The 14,885-nt window shown below is 41.2% G+C and overlaps 1 protein-coding gene across 1 annotated transcript in view; it reads left to right on the top strand.

The window, feature by feature from the left end:
• The window catches only part of DCDC2C (doublecortin domain containing 2C), a 108,921-nt gene that overhangs the window by 48,850 nt on the left and 45,186 nt on the right, over positions 1–14,885 (top strand). Inside the window, exons 7-8 of the mRNA XM_065402188.1 lie at positions 6,670–6,835; positions 8,621–8,721. Of these exons, the coding sequence (XP_065258260.1) occupies positions 6,670–6,835; positions 8,621–8,721 (267 nt within the window). The remainder of the gene's footprint in view (positions 1–6,669; positions 6,836–8,620; positions 8,722–14,885) is intronic.

The following is a 14,885-nucleotide window of genomic DNA, read 5'->3' as shown; positions in this document are numbered from 1 at the left end:
GGAATTTAGACTATAAAAATTAAAAATATATTCTAAAATAAAATATTTGACTTTCAATTTCTTTTCAGTTCTCCATGCACGTTGCCCTAGCCCAATTATCCATTAGCCGAATATAATAATCTGTACATTATTTGGTCTGAAATTAAATGAGCAAATGTACCCTGCACAACGTCGTTAGTCGACACTATCTTTAGATGACATGTTTGTTGCCCCATCTTGCAGCACTTACTAATGTGAGTAGTTCCAGTGACTTGAAATGACTGATGGTTGTCATTTCACAAGTATTATTTGTTAGACAACCTCTTAAGTGATGCTGATCTATACAGTAACAATGGTCAATGTAACAGCAGCACTGATGATTCTAGCAGTAAAAGAACTATGTATTTATAATTTAGATTGGGTAGATATTATAAAATCTGCATTTGGATAGTATTTGGATTCATAGTAGCAGCAGTAGCCAACATCCTCTATTGACATTTCTCTTTTATATTATGTTTGAGAAAGATACTTGTTGCACTACTCTATGGGCTGAAGTGATGCAACTTTGAAATATAGATGCAACCCCCCCCCCCCACACACACACCCCTTTTGCAATGATAAGTTTCTGTTGGAAGCTGATCTAGTGAGATGAAAATTCCTGATGCAATAATAGAGAATATTTGAACCACCAAACTGAAGAGAACTTTTTAAGGTGTCACTCTTGGTCACAGTAGTTTTCTATAAACAAGTTCCTAGTTAACTTACCAACTAAGCATTCCCTGCTCCCCCCCAAAAAGATAAAAATGATGTTGATACAAGCATAAGAAAGGATAGGGAACAAATTAAAGTAGCTGGCAGGATGTTGTAGTTACATCAGAGATCTAAAGTGCAACCTCTAGAGCAATATAACACATTTCTACAGAATGCTTAATATATTTTACTATCTTTTGAAGCTGGTTTGAATGAGTACCTCCAGATGCTGTACAGTCCATTATCACTAATACATATACAATACTTCACTTTTTCTGGATCTGTTCTCTAATATGTATTTTTAACAAATCATATATTCTTCTCAAATTTGCTTTAAAATAATCTACAAATGTAATTTTAGTGTAACATTTTTCATATGTAATTAAAGCAACAGTATATCGGTTATGTTAAAGGTATAAAGTATAGAGGTGTTTCTTACTCTATAGTGAAATCCCTAACTTAAGAAATCAGATGAGAAGAAAATGTATACTTTTATGTTTTAAATGTTGTAATTTAAAAAGATTTCTTTAAAAAAAAATCACAGCTCACCATAAATTGATACATACATATGTGAATGCCACTTGAAAGAGGAAACATGGTCATCGTAAAGTCAATATAGCAACAGGAAAGTAAGAGGTTCTGTTCTGGCTCCCAAATCATCAACCAAATCATTAACTGAGGCCAAAATTTTCAAACTTGAGTCCTTAAAATTAGGCATCTAAATCCATGTTTAGGCACCCAACTAAAGTGGCTGGATTTTCAGTCTGCCTTCACTGCCAAGAAAGGTGTATTTTTATAGTTAGATAGTTACCTTGAATTAGTTATCTTGCTGTAAAATCCTAATAGAGTCAAGGCACAGGTAGTTTTTATTTCAGTATCGCTAATCAAGGTCAACCTTGTATCCCTCACCTGGAGTTTACCTCGACTAGGTCCATAGAGGTAAAAACTACAATATGTTATGACAGGAATTGTGCAGCAAGATATCTAACTCAAGTTAAAACACACCATTTTTGGTAGTGAAAAAACCTCCAAGTACCAATCACTGGGAACATCTATGAAAATCAGGCCACGTTTTTGGATTTGGGCACCAAAGTTTGAAAATTTTGACCTAAACTCCAATTGCAGGCCCGATTATGGCATTATATTGGTTACCATTGGTTACATCCTACTGAAAGCACTATTTAAAGAAGAACCCCCCCTCCCCCGCAGCCTATGAAACCCCAGTTTGAGTTTTCAGAGCTAGCAATTACAATAACCATATTTCTGCTTGCAAACAAAGTGAATTTAAATCATAGAAATGTAGGGCTGGAAGGGACCCTTGGAGGTCGTCTATCCAGCCCTCTGTGCTGAGGCAGGATCAAGTATAGCTAGACCTTCTCTGACAGTTTTAGTTTAATCTGTTCTTAAAAATCTCCAATGATGTAGATTCCACAGCTTCCCTTGGAAGCCTATTCCAGAGTTTAACTACCTTTATAGTTGGAAAGTTTTTCCTAATACCTAACTGTGGTGGGGTATACAAACACCAGACTGGAGAGCAAAGGGTTATGGTGCTCCTCTGGGCCCAGGAGGCCCTGCCCTACTGCACCTGCAAAACCTGCACAGGCTGGAGGAGGAGCTTAGAAAGGGGAGCAGAGTAGCTCAGTAGCAGGCAGATAGTGGAGGTGAGCTGACTTACACTCTGAGCTCTTGGGAAGGAGCTCCACAGGAGCTCTAGCTGCTTGAGACCTGGCTATAGTGATGTGAACAAGCCTACAAAGAAAGGACCTGTAACTCTTTGAAGGTTAGAGACTTTATTTTTGTGTTTAATTCTTTACTTTACCCTGTGGGAAGAGGGGACTGGTAGGAAGTGATCCAAGGAGGTAGCCGTATAGCACCTGAAGGTGCAGGACTTAGCTGCCTAACATTGGGCTCTGGATTAGTACCCAATGGAAAGGGTGGGCCTGGGCTCCCTTACCAAGCCCTAAAGAGGGACAGCTAAGGAAATCCATTTCTTGGTGGGGAACCTAGTTGGGGGAAGACCCTAAAGATGCAAGACCCCAACCCAAAGGGGAAGCCCTGAATCCCTTGCTTAATCCTGGTGACCTCCCTGTTATGGGACTCTCTATATATACCCTGAAAGGGGTGGACTAGAAAATGTGACCTGGCTGGAGAATTAAATCACTAAAAGGACAGATCACTGCAGGGTAGAGCAGTAATAAGAAAGGTGAATGCTGGGGAAGAAATCAACCTGCCACATCCCCTCCTGATCATTAGGCGGCATTGGTGGTGAGTGTTCCCCTTCACACTAACCAAAATCTCCCTTGCTGCAGATGAAGCCAATTACTTCTTGTCCTACCTTCAATGGACATGGAACACTGATCATCATTGCCTCCTTTGTCGTACATACACCATTCGGATTGATACACCCCAGAATATTAGTTTTTTTCTCAACTGCATCACATTGTTGACTCGTATTCAATTTGTGATCCACTATAACCCTCAGATCCTTTTCAGCAGGACTACTGCTTATCAAGTTATTCCCCATTTTGTAGTTTGTTCATTTTGATTTTTTTCTTTGCACTTGTCTTTATTGAATTTCATCCTGTTGATTTTAGACCAATTCTCTAATTTGTCAAGGTCGTTTTGAATTCTATTCCTGTCCTCCAAAGTGCTTGCAGTCCCTCCCAGCTTGGTGTCATCTGCAGATTTTATAAGTATACCCTCCACTCCATTATCCAAGGCATTAATGAAAATACTGAATAGTATCAGACCAAGGAGAGACCCCTGAAGGACCCTATTAGATACATTCCCGCAGTTTGATAGCAAACCCATTGACAATTATTCTTTGAGTTTGGTCTTTCAACCAGTTTTGCACCTACCTTATAGGGTTCATCTAGGCCACATTTCTCTAGTTTGCTTATGAGTATGTCTTAAGGGACTGTGTTAAAAGACTTACAGACATTGTCGTACCATGTCTACCGCTTCTGTCCTATCCGCTAGGCCAATAACCCTGTCAACGAAGAAAATGAGTTGGTTTGGCACAATTTGTTCTTGACAAATCCATGTTGGCTATTACTGATCATCCTATTATCATTTAGGTGCTTACAACTTGATTGTTTAATAATTTGTTCTGGTAACTTTCCAGATATCAAAGTTAGGCTGGCTGGTCTATAATTCCTTGGGTCCTCTTTGTTCCCCTTTTAAAGATAGGTACTATGTTTGCCCTTCTTCAGTTCTCTGGGACCTCACTTGCCCTCCATGAGTTCTCAAAGATAATTGCTAACAGTTCTGAGATTGCTTCAGCTAGTTCCTTCAGTACTCTAAGGTGAATTTTGTCAAGCCCTGTTGACTGGAATACATCTAACATCTAAATATTCTTCACATATTCTTTCCCTATTTTGGCATGTGTTCCTTCCCCCTTGTTAATATCTGTTCACAATTCACCTTTTTAATGAAGACTGAAGCAAAATAGTCACTAAACACCTGAGCCTTCTTGAGGTCATTCCTTATTAGCTCTCTTTCCCCAATAAGAAGAGGACCTACACTTTCTTTTTTCTTTCTCTTGTACCTAATGTATTTATATAACCTCTTGTTATTGCCTTATGTCTCTTGCTAGGTATAACTCATTTTGTGCCTTAGCCTTTCTGATTTTGCCTCTATATACTGGTGCTATTCTTTTGAACTCATTTTGACATTTGTCCATGTTTGCACTTTTGGTAGGATTCCTTTTTGATTTTCAGGCCATTAAAGGGCTCCTGATGGAGCTATATTGGCCTCTTCCTTTTCTTTCTGTCTTTCCTTCACATCGGGATAGTGTACTGTTGCTCCTTCAATACTGTCACTCTGAGAAACTGCTAGCTCTCTTGAACTCCTTTTCCCCTTAGATTTTCTTCCAATGGGGCTTTACCTAAAATTTTCTGAGTTTGTCTGCTTTTTTGAAGTCCATTGTACTTATTCCACTGTTCTCACTCCTTCCTTTCCTTAGAATCATGAATCTATCATTTCCTGCTCACTTTCACCCAAATTGCCTTCAGATTTGCAACTAGTTCCTCCCTGTTAGTCAGAATGATGTTTAAAATTCCTGTCCCCCTTTGTTACTTCCTCCCTTCTGAAACAAAAGGTTGTCCCTAGTACATTTCAAGAACTTACTGGACATTTTGTGTTATGCTGCATTAAAGTCTCCTATTACTACTACGGCTTGTGTGATTTTTGCTATGGAAGTCATTGGGTGATTTTTAACATGGAACCTTCAAGACCATTTTCACAGTAGCTTTGCAGAGTAGTTCCACACCTTAACTCTTGTTAATAAATGTGCTATTTTGTTTGTTTTTTTACTAGTGTTTGCTTTAGCAAAGCTAACCCAGGATAAGCTGATGGGCTGTCTGTTTAAAGTGGCAAAACCAAAGGGGTTGCAAGTAGAGCTGGTTGGGAACTGGAATTTCCATTCTGTGGGAAATGCCAAAATTTTTTAAAGTATTTTTTGTTCCAAATTGGAACAAAAAGCAAAAGCTAAACTTTGAAGTTTCCTATGAAATGAAACCCCCCAAAAATGTTTGTTTGGAACTTTTGAAACATTTCATTTTGATAATGTTGAATCATTTCATTTAGATAAAAACATGTTACTGCAATACCAAAATGTTTCATCTTTTCATTTTGACTCATTTAATTTAGACTTTTATATTAAAAACAATGTGCATACTTATATTTAATATAAAAGTCTAAATGCAATGAATCAAAATGATAGTTAAAACAAAACATTTTCACCTTATCAAATGAAACATTGTGACCTCATGAAACTGAGAAAATCTAAATTGTTTTCACTTTTTCCCTGTTGAAAAACTCATTAAAAACCTATGCATTCTCACAAAATGTTTTCTTTGACAGAAAATTGTTCTGTCAAATTTTTCAACCAGCTTTAATTGCAAGTCTGGTTAGTCTTTCCTGGTACCTTCATACTATCACTACATAAGGACTGCTGTATTAGAAGTCTCATAAAGATACATTTATTGTCTATACCAGGGATCGGCAACCTTTGGCATGCAGCCGTCAGGGAAATCCACTGGCGGGCTGGGACGGTTTGTTTACCTGCAGCGTCCACAGGTTCGGCCGATTGCAGCTCCCACTGGCCGCAGTTCACCGTTCCAGGCCAATGAGGGCTGCGGGAAGCGGTGGCCAGCACATCCCTCGGCCCACGCCGCTTCCCGCAGCCCCCATAGGCCTGGAACAGCGAACCGCAGCCAGCGGGAACTGCGATCGGCCGAATCTGCAGGTAAACGGTCCTGGCCCGCCAGCGGATTTCCCTGATGGGCCGCATGCCAAAGGTTGCCAATCCCTGGTCTATACATATGTAAGTACAACTTCTCAATATTCTGTCCCTGCCTACAGTGGAAATCTAATGAGCATCCTCAGTGAGCTGACCCACACACAGAAACGTAGCAGCTTCTTTGAAAAAAGCATAGTCATAATTTTTAGACACGTGCATCTAAAATTGCAACTATAACAGTATGAAAATCTACATTATAACAGCAATAATCATGATTTGGATTAGTTTTTTGCCATTGTAAATTATAGTCATGGTCTGGTCATGGAAAGAGGCTTTATAGGCTAATAGAAATATCTTTTATAGTGCAGTAAAAATTGATAAAAGCCATTTAGTAATTTTTAATAGTATAAAATCCATTTAATCTCCCAAGTCCAGCTGTTGCTCCTTGTTCAGCCCTGTAACAGCAGCAGTGCAGGAATGCAAGTGGAAGGGCTGTTTTTCTTTTCCAGCCTTTGCAAAGTCAAAAGGCCTTCTAAGAAACTAAAGCAATAAAGCAGATATGTGTGAAGGATGCTGAACTGCATTGTTGTTAATGCTGAATGTTCACAGTTGCAAACAAATTATGTGGGCATAGTTAACAGTTAATATAAAAGAGATTGTTAATCATTTGAATGTTCTCTGTTTAATGTTTCATTTAGTCAGAGAAACACAGTGCAAGTCAACCTTCATGCAAACATTCAGCAAAATCACAAAAAAGTCCCAAACCAGCAGATGGAAAAGCACCCTCAGTTTTTTATGCCAAAGAAAGCAAAGAAGTCAAGAAGGCAAGACCTGAAAGGACTACACCCCTGGGATCTGATAAGGGTAATATGAAATGCTGTTTCTGTTGTGTAAGGCAACAGTTATGTTTTAAGAATTTTGTTTTGATGAACTATTTCCATTTTTCTGTTTTTTAAAGTCTATGGAATGGTTGCTGAAATGTTTCTATTAAATACTGTATAATGTATGAGGAGCAGAGAAGTGAAAAAATGTATTGCTCCTTTGGAAGTAGTACAGAGAAAACACACAAACCAACATTTAAAAATATAAGTGCATATAGACAGGCTTCTTAATCCATAATTTCCTCGCAATGTCCAAGTCATTTGGTCAGCCATTTTAGAAAGGATTACGATTAACATAACAGTATCAAAATCTATCAATTTATAATATTTATATCACTTATTTCTTGTATAAAATCATACTTTAGGAAAAAACCTAGCAGTTGTACTGTATACATACTATGTATATTTGTGTGTATATTTCTAAACATTTCTTAGATTGTAAGCTTATTAGACTTGGGTGTCAGGACCGCAGCTATTGGGGTGCAGGGTTGAGGCTAAGGCTTGGGTTGGAGGGGACTTGAGAACATGGTCTGAGGTCAGTCTAGAGGGTCAAGGCCAGAAGCAGCAGTCCGTACCAGTGTCATGCCATAGGATCAGGTCGTAGTTGAGGTCAGTGAGCTGCACCGGGTTGAAGTCAAATGAGCCAGCCGAAGTAGGGTTAGTGGAACCAAGGCAAAGGGAGGCATTAGAAGTGGAGCAGGGGATCAGGAACTGAGGTGCCAGGAGCAGAGCAGGGGTCCAGCAGCGAGGCCAGGTGTCAAGAGCAGGGCTAGGGTCAGAAACCAGGAGCAAGGTAAGGTATCAGGAGTGTGCAGCACAATCTGTTTGCAGCAGCAAGCCAGGGACCCAAATAGTTGTGCAGACAGCCTCCAGGTGTTTATCCTAGACCTTAAATAGCATTCTTGTGCCAATCAGGGAACACAGTAGGCTTTGCCACTCAGGACTTCTATAGATGGGACATCCTGTATGCTTGAACCTGTAGGGCTCATAATCTGCTGTTCCATGCTTCACTGGAGCTGTTGGGTAGCAGTGTGGCTGGAACCAGCAGACCTGGGTTCCAGAGCCCCAGCTCCTCACATGGGGATTGTGTCCACCTGCCTACCTCTGTTTATATGCAAGTTTCTTCTAAACATCTTAGGTTATAAGCTCATTAGACTGGGGGTTGTCTCTACCTGCCTACTTATATTTGTACAAAACCTAGCACAGTAGGGCTAATCAGGGCCTCTGTATACTTTAATATTAAATTATGCAAATTGCTGATCTTCATTCTGCCTCAAATTTCTGAATGTGTATTCTTGCTTTTTATTAAGAAATAAAACATAATAAATATAAATTAACAAAGAGAAGACAAGAAGAAATTATGTTTTGGCTATTTGATTGCCCTTTATTCTTCTAGGACATGAAGACTGATAATTCAACATTTTTAGTCTGTTTCTGTAATAGTTTTAGTTTACTAGACATTGATATTTGCACTGCTACATAACCCTTTCTTGGCCAAGTGTTCTGCACAACACTTCCTAGTAAGTCCTTTCAGGCAAAAATAAAATATTTCAACAGGAATACATTTTTTTCTTTGAAACTGATTAGGTTGTGCAACTTTTGGAAATAAAGCCAATACGATGAATGTTCTTTCTTATTATAGAATTGATTCTTTCCTTACTACGAAAAATAATGAATTTTAATAATCCTAAGCGTGAATTTGATGAACAAGGAACTGTGACATGTTCATGGAGGTATACAAAGAGTATTTTTTTTCATTACTTTCCAGCACCAAGTATTTTTAAAGCTGGTAAACCCCGAGGAGAAGTTCAAGGGGCAGCAGAGGTACAAGAAGACAAAAATCTGAAAGTGGAGATGCCTATCGATCAGGTAAATTCAGGGCAAACTTATTGCCCTCTAATAAATTTATTGGTATAAAATATTCTTGGTCCTTTAAAGTAGGAAGAAAGAATTTAATTAGCATATCCCCTCTCGCCCTCTGTCTGTCTTTGACAGGAATAAGGTAGAAATAGATTTCCTGGAGTCTCTGGGCAAAAGCAGCCCTTTGTTTAAGTTACTGTAACTATTATATTAGAAAAATTAGTGAGACCTGACTAAGCTATTAGTCTGTAAAAATCCCATGGTTGAAATAAAGATAGAAGAAGTGAAACAATTTAGTGTATGATCTTCCTCTTTCCTTACAGCTTGCTGAATTATACATATCAAAGCATATGTCTTCTCTATTAGTCTTAATGAAAAAAATCAGCAAGCTTTAAATAAGGCCTTGTCTACTTGGGGTCTTAATTTGCACTGATTTTTCTTGCACATTGATTGGTGCATATGAGACAGTCTGCAATAATTGTGCATCCACTGTATACATGGCATGGACTTTGGGCAGAGTAGGAGAGCAACATTCTGTGCAAGTATCCTAGAGTGCTTTGCTTTGCTGCTGTTCTGTATGCATTCTTTGTGGGGGACGGATAGCTCAGTGGTTTGAGCATTGGCCTGCTAAACCCAGGGTTGTGAGTTCAATCCTTGAGGGGGCCATTTAGGGATCAGGGGGAACACCCCCCCCCCCAACAACAACAAAGAAGTCAGGGACAGTACTTGGTCTTGCTAGTGAAGGCAGGGGACTGGACTCGATGACCTTTTAAGGTCCCTTCCAGTTCTATGAGATAGGTATATCTCCATGTATTATACTATTCTGTGACTTCTCTTGCTCTGAGTTGTGGGATATTGTAGCACGGCATGCACTCACCGCTGCAGCACCTCCTGCTGGTCATCCAGGAATTAGCTCATCCCAGCCTCCGAGCGCCTCCTGCTAGCATCTCCCTACTGGTACCTGCTTCCTGATCAATCTCCACCACTTATAGTACTTCTGACCCCACATCCCTCACCGGCCTGCAGTGCCCCTTCTCCTGGGTACTGCCCGCGACAGTACCCCCACACTCGGGGCTCCTCCCTTCCCCAGGGAACCCCAACTCCTTAAGCCCACCTTGCCTCAGTGACCCACTCCCAGTCTTTATCTAGCTCCTTCCCTCAGGGGCAAACTGCAGTCTGATGTGGCCACTCATCAGCCAGGGGGTTGAACCTGCTGCCTCTTCCTTCCCTGGCTGCTCCCCACAGCTCCAGTATCTCCTCAGGCCTAGGAAGCAAAGCCTCAGCCTGGGAGTTCGCCAGGCTGGAGCGCCTCCTGTTCCTCCCACCACTACTCTGTCCAAGGTACCCCCTTCTGCTTGCAGGCAACCAGTCTTTCCCTCTCCAAGGCTGGAGAGAGACGGACTACCTTCTGGCCCTGCAGCCCTTTGATGGGGCCCACCTGGCCCTGATTGGCTACTTCCCAGCCTTTTCTGATTGGCTCTAAGCCCCAGCCCTCTCCAAGGGCTGGCTTTTAACCCTTTCTGAACCAGAATGGGGTGACTGCCCCGCTATAGATACATAGCAGAAGTTAGCTGGGAGTGAGTGGAATTGTGGGACTTGGGGATAAGCTCAACAGTGCCTGTGATTCCTCTCCTGCCATCTCATTCATTTCTTGTGGGCAAGCCTGTTCCATTTTCAAAACATCCGGCATTTTGTGTCTGCTCTCCTGGAATAGTGCTCCAAGTTGTGATGCTGCCAACTGCCAACACACAGAGACTGGTGGACATTTATTTGAGATCTCATCGCCAGGTGACTGTGGCTTTGGATGCTATATGCTGAACACTTTGGGCAGCTGCAACAGCGGCTGTACCAGCAGCAGTGGAAGGAGGAAGAGGAGGGTGACACAGAGCAGCTGCTTTGGATGAACTTTTTTTGGAGCGGCTATACTCAATGCAATGCTGTTTCTGGGCTTGAGAAACAAGTGTTGACTTGTGGGAAAGGATTGTTTTGGAGACCTGGGGTGATCAGCCGTGGTGGCAGAATCTGAGGATGACAAAGGGCACTGTAATGGGGTGCACTTCGTCCCTGTTTGCAGATACCCCAGGAACCTCTGAGACTCTCCCCATTGAGTGGCAACCTCAATTGATTTATTTACATTTCCAGCACCAATATGGTAATGCAATACAATGCAGCAATATTATATACAGTGCTTCTCTACGTTTAACTCTTTCCCACCAGGCCAGAGGTCTCCCTTCCTTGAGATCTCTGAACACACTGGAGTCAGCTAGCCCAGGTCCTCTCCTGACACCTTCTTGTGTCTTTCTTATACCCCTCAGCTGATGGGCTAATTGGTTCATCAGCCGCCTAGCCTGATCAGCTAATTAGCTTGCATATCTCCAATCAGCCTTCTCCAAGGGAACTGATTAGTGCCAAAGTGCAATGTAAGCCCAGAGTTAGCAGAACTTGAGTTAACAGACCATGGGCTGATTAACCTAGGGTTTGAGCATCTACACTCATTTATAACCCTAGATTAGGAATTGGGAAACTACACTGCATTATGTGGGCCCAAGTCCCAACCCCCCATATCCGAGACTTCCTAGCGCCCTCCAAAAATGTGACCACTTCAGTCCTTTGTTTGTGGTGCAGTGAGGGAAAACTTGACTATCCACCAAACTTAACTGTCCAGAGGACAATGAAAGTTGTCCGGTGGAATTGTGGAATACTTTTGGTGGGTTCCCAGAGCATGAGTCCAGCGGGTCTGTGTTTACACTGCAAAGCAATAGGGCTTGAACCCTGGGTCCTGGCTTGAGCCCTATCTCCCAGCTTGACTCAGGCTCAGACCTTTCACATCTGTGGGGTCCTGGGACCCTAGGTCTGAGCCCTGGGTTAGTGCAGTTTATGTGTAGATAAAGAGGAGTTAGGCTTGACCCTGAGTTTGAAACCAGGGCTTATATTGCAGTGTAGACATACCCTAAGTGATTAGAGTGCTGGCTCACCTGTTAGTGTCCAACATTCTACCACAGGCACTTTCCTAAATCTGCGCTGGGCTCATCCCTGAGCTGCAGCTGTGACACTTTGTCATGAATACTCCCCAAACCATTCAGAAGCATGTGGCCATCATCACCTGGAAGCTTGCCACCCCAGACGGCTACTGGTCAGTAGCAAACAAAGTAGTCAGAATTACAATTTTCAAAGTTCCTGTCCTGTTTCTCCTTAACAGACCAAATATCAGTCAGTACAGCTCTCTTTTGGGCAGCAGGACTGGGCTTACTCTAGAAAATTTATATGTGCGCCAAGCTATGGTGGTATTCAGCACAGGAATAGAAATGTAACTTGTTCTTTAAAAAAAGAAACATTTCACTCTGTAAACCTCTGGCACTTCGAGGTTTATTAAGAACATAAGAACAGCCATATTGGGTCAGACCAATTGTCCTTCTAGCCTGGTATGCTGTCTTTCAACAGTGGCCAGTGCCAGATGCTTCAGAGGGAATGAATAGAACAGGGCAATTATCAAGTGATTCATACCCTGTCATCCAGTCCCAGCTTCTGTCAGTTGGAGGTTTACGGACACCCAGAGCATTGGGTTGCATCCGCGACCATTAATGGACCTATCCTCCATGAACTTTTCTAATTCTTTTTTGAACCCAGTTATACTTGTGGCCTTCACAACATAACCCTGGCAACTAGCTGAACAGATTGACTGTGCATTGTGTGAAAGTACTTCCTTATTTTTGTTTTAAACCTGCTGCCATTGGTGACCCCTGGTTTTGGGGATTTATATAGTGGCATTATGATATTTTTTGTCTTATTACCTGTCCCTTTCCTAATAGTTCCCAGCATTCTGTTAGCTTTTTTTGACTGCTGCTGCATATTGAGCAGATGTTTTCAGGGAAATATTCACAATGACTCCAAGATCTTTCTTTAGTGGTAAAAATTTAGATCCATCATCTGGTATGTATAGTTTGGACTACATTTTCCAATCTGCATTACTTTGCACTTATTAACACTGAATTTCATCTGCCATTTTGTTGCCCAGTCACCTATGTTTCTGAGATCCCTTTGTGACTCTTTACAGTCAGCTTTGACATTAACTATCTTGAGTAATAACTTTGCCACCTCACTTTTTATTCATTTTTCCAGATCATTAATGAAAATGTTGAACAGCATTGGTCCCAGTATAAATCCCTGGGGGACCCTTCGATTTACCTCTCTCCACAGTGAAAACTGACCATTTATTCCTACCCTCTGTTTCCTATCTTTTAACAAGTTACTGATACATGAGGGGACTTTCCCTCTTAACCGATGACTGCTTTCTTTACTTATTAGCCTTTGGTGTGGGACCTTGTTAAAGGCTTTCTGAAAATCCAAGTACCCTATATCAACTGGATCAGACTTGTCCACATGCTTGTTGACACCCACAAAGAATTGTAATAGATTGGTGAGGCATGATTTCCCTTTACAAAAGCCATTTTGACTCTTACCTAACATACCATGTTCATCTATGTGTCTGATAATGCCTGGTTAGCCTTACTGGCCTGCAATTGCCAAGATCACTTCTGGAGCTGTTTTAAAAAATCAGCGTTATATTAGGTATCTACCAATCCTCTGGTACAGAGGCTGATTGAAGCAATAGGTTACATACCACAGTTAATAGTTCTGCAGTTTCGTAGTTGAGTTCCTTCAGAACACTTGGGTGAATACCATCTGGTCTTGTTGACTCATTATTGTTTAATGTACCAGTTTGTACCAACACATCCCTCTAACACCTCAGTCTAGGACAGCTCCTCAGATTTGTCACCTAAAAAGAATGGCTCACATCCTCTGTAGTGAAGACTGATGCAAAAAATTCATTTAGCTTCTCTTCAATGACCTTATCTTCCTTGAGTGCTCCTTTAGAACTTCGATTGTCCAGTGGCCCCACTGATCGTTTGGCAGGCTTCCTGCTTCTGATGTACTTCAAAAAATTATTAGTTTTTTATTAGTTATTTCAAATAAGGTAATATTTTAACATCTGTGTCTCCAGGCGACTGAGTATAATCAGGGAGCATTAATAAAATGCATGTGCAGCCCATCAATTATGTTTATGCTTTGTCCAGGCCGAGAGCCTCTGGAGTGGAGATTCCCAATTCATTCAAAGTTGGTCTAAGTTCCTGGATAACATAAGAGTAGATTTCCTTGTGAGGGCCTCCCTTGTCCTTTACAACTTCTAGGATGCGGACTGCAATAGCAAAGTCATTTAACCATCTGCATGCTCTCAAAAATTATTAGTTTTTAGCTGCTCTTCAGATTATTTTTGGCCTACTTATACTTTTGCACTTGACTTGCCAGAGTTTATGCTCCTTTCTATTTCCTTCAGTAGGATTTAACTTCTAACTTTTAAAGGATGCCTTTTTTTGCCTCTAACCCCTTCTTTTACTTTGTTTAACCATGGTGGCACTTTTTTGGTCTTTGTTTTATAAGTTGGGGTATATATTTAATTTGAGCCTCTATTATGGTGTTTTTAATAACATGCAGCTTGCAGTCATTTCACTTTTGTGACTGTACCTGTTAATTTCCATTTAACTAGCACAGTCAACTTGTGAAACTCCTTACCTGAGGAGGTTGTGAAGGCTAGGACTATAACAGCGTTTAAAAGAGAACTGGATAAATTCATGGAGGTTAAGTCCATTAATGGCTATTAGCCACGATGGGTAAGAAATGGTGTCCTTAGACTCTGTTTGTCAGAGGGTGGAGATGGATGGCAGGAGAGAGATCACTTGATCATTACCTGTTAGGTTCACTCCCTCTGGGGCACCTGGCATTGGCCACTGTCGGTAGACAGGATTCTGGGCTAGATGGACCTTTGGTCTGACCCAGTACGGCCATTCTTATGTTCTTATGTTCTTAACTAGCATCCTCATTTTTGTGTGGGTCCCCTTTCTGAAGTTAAATGCTAATGTGTTGGGCTTCTTTGATGTCCCCCTCCCCATAAGGATGTTACATTTAATTACATTATAGTCACTATTACTATTACTACCACTATTCCAGAGCAGTTCAGCTATAGTCATCTCTTGGCATTTAGGACTAAATGAACAATTGCCTCTCCCCTTGTGGGTTCCAGGACTAGCTGTTCCAAGAAGCAATCATTAGTGCTATCTAGAAATTTTATCTTTGCCTCCGGTCCTGAGGTGACATATACCCAGTCGTTATGGGGA

The sequence above is a fragment of the Emys orbicularis genome, chromosome 3 (genome assembly GCF_028017835.1).
Source record: "Emys orbicularis isolate rEmyOrb1 chromosome 3, rEmyOrb1.hap1, whole genome shotgun sequence".
In the NCBI taxonomy this organism is placed as follows: domain Eukaryota; kingdom Metazoa; phylum Chordata; order Testudines; family Emydidae; genus Emys; species Emys orbicularis.
The sequence above is the reverse complement of the archived record's forward strand: the minus strand, read 5'-3'. Positions and strand labels throughout refer to the sequence as shown.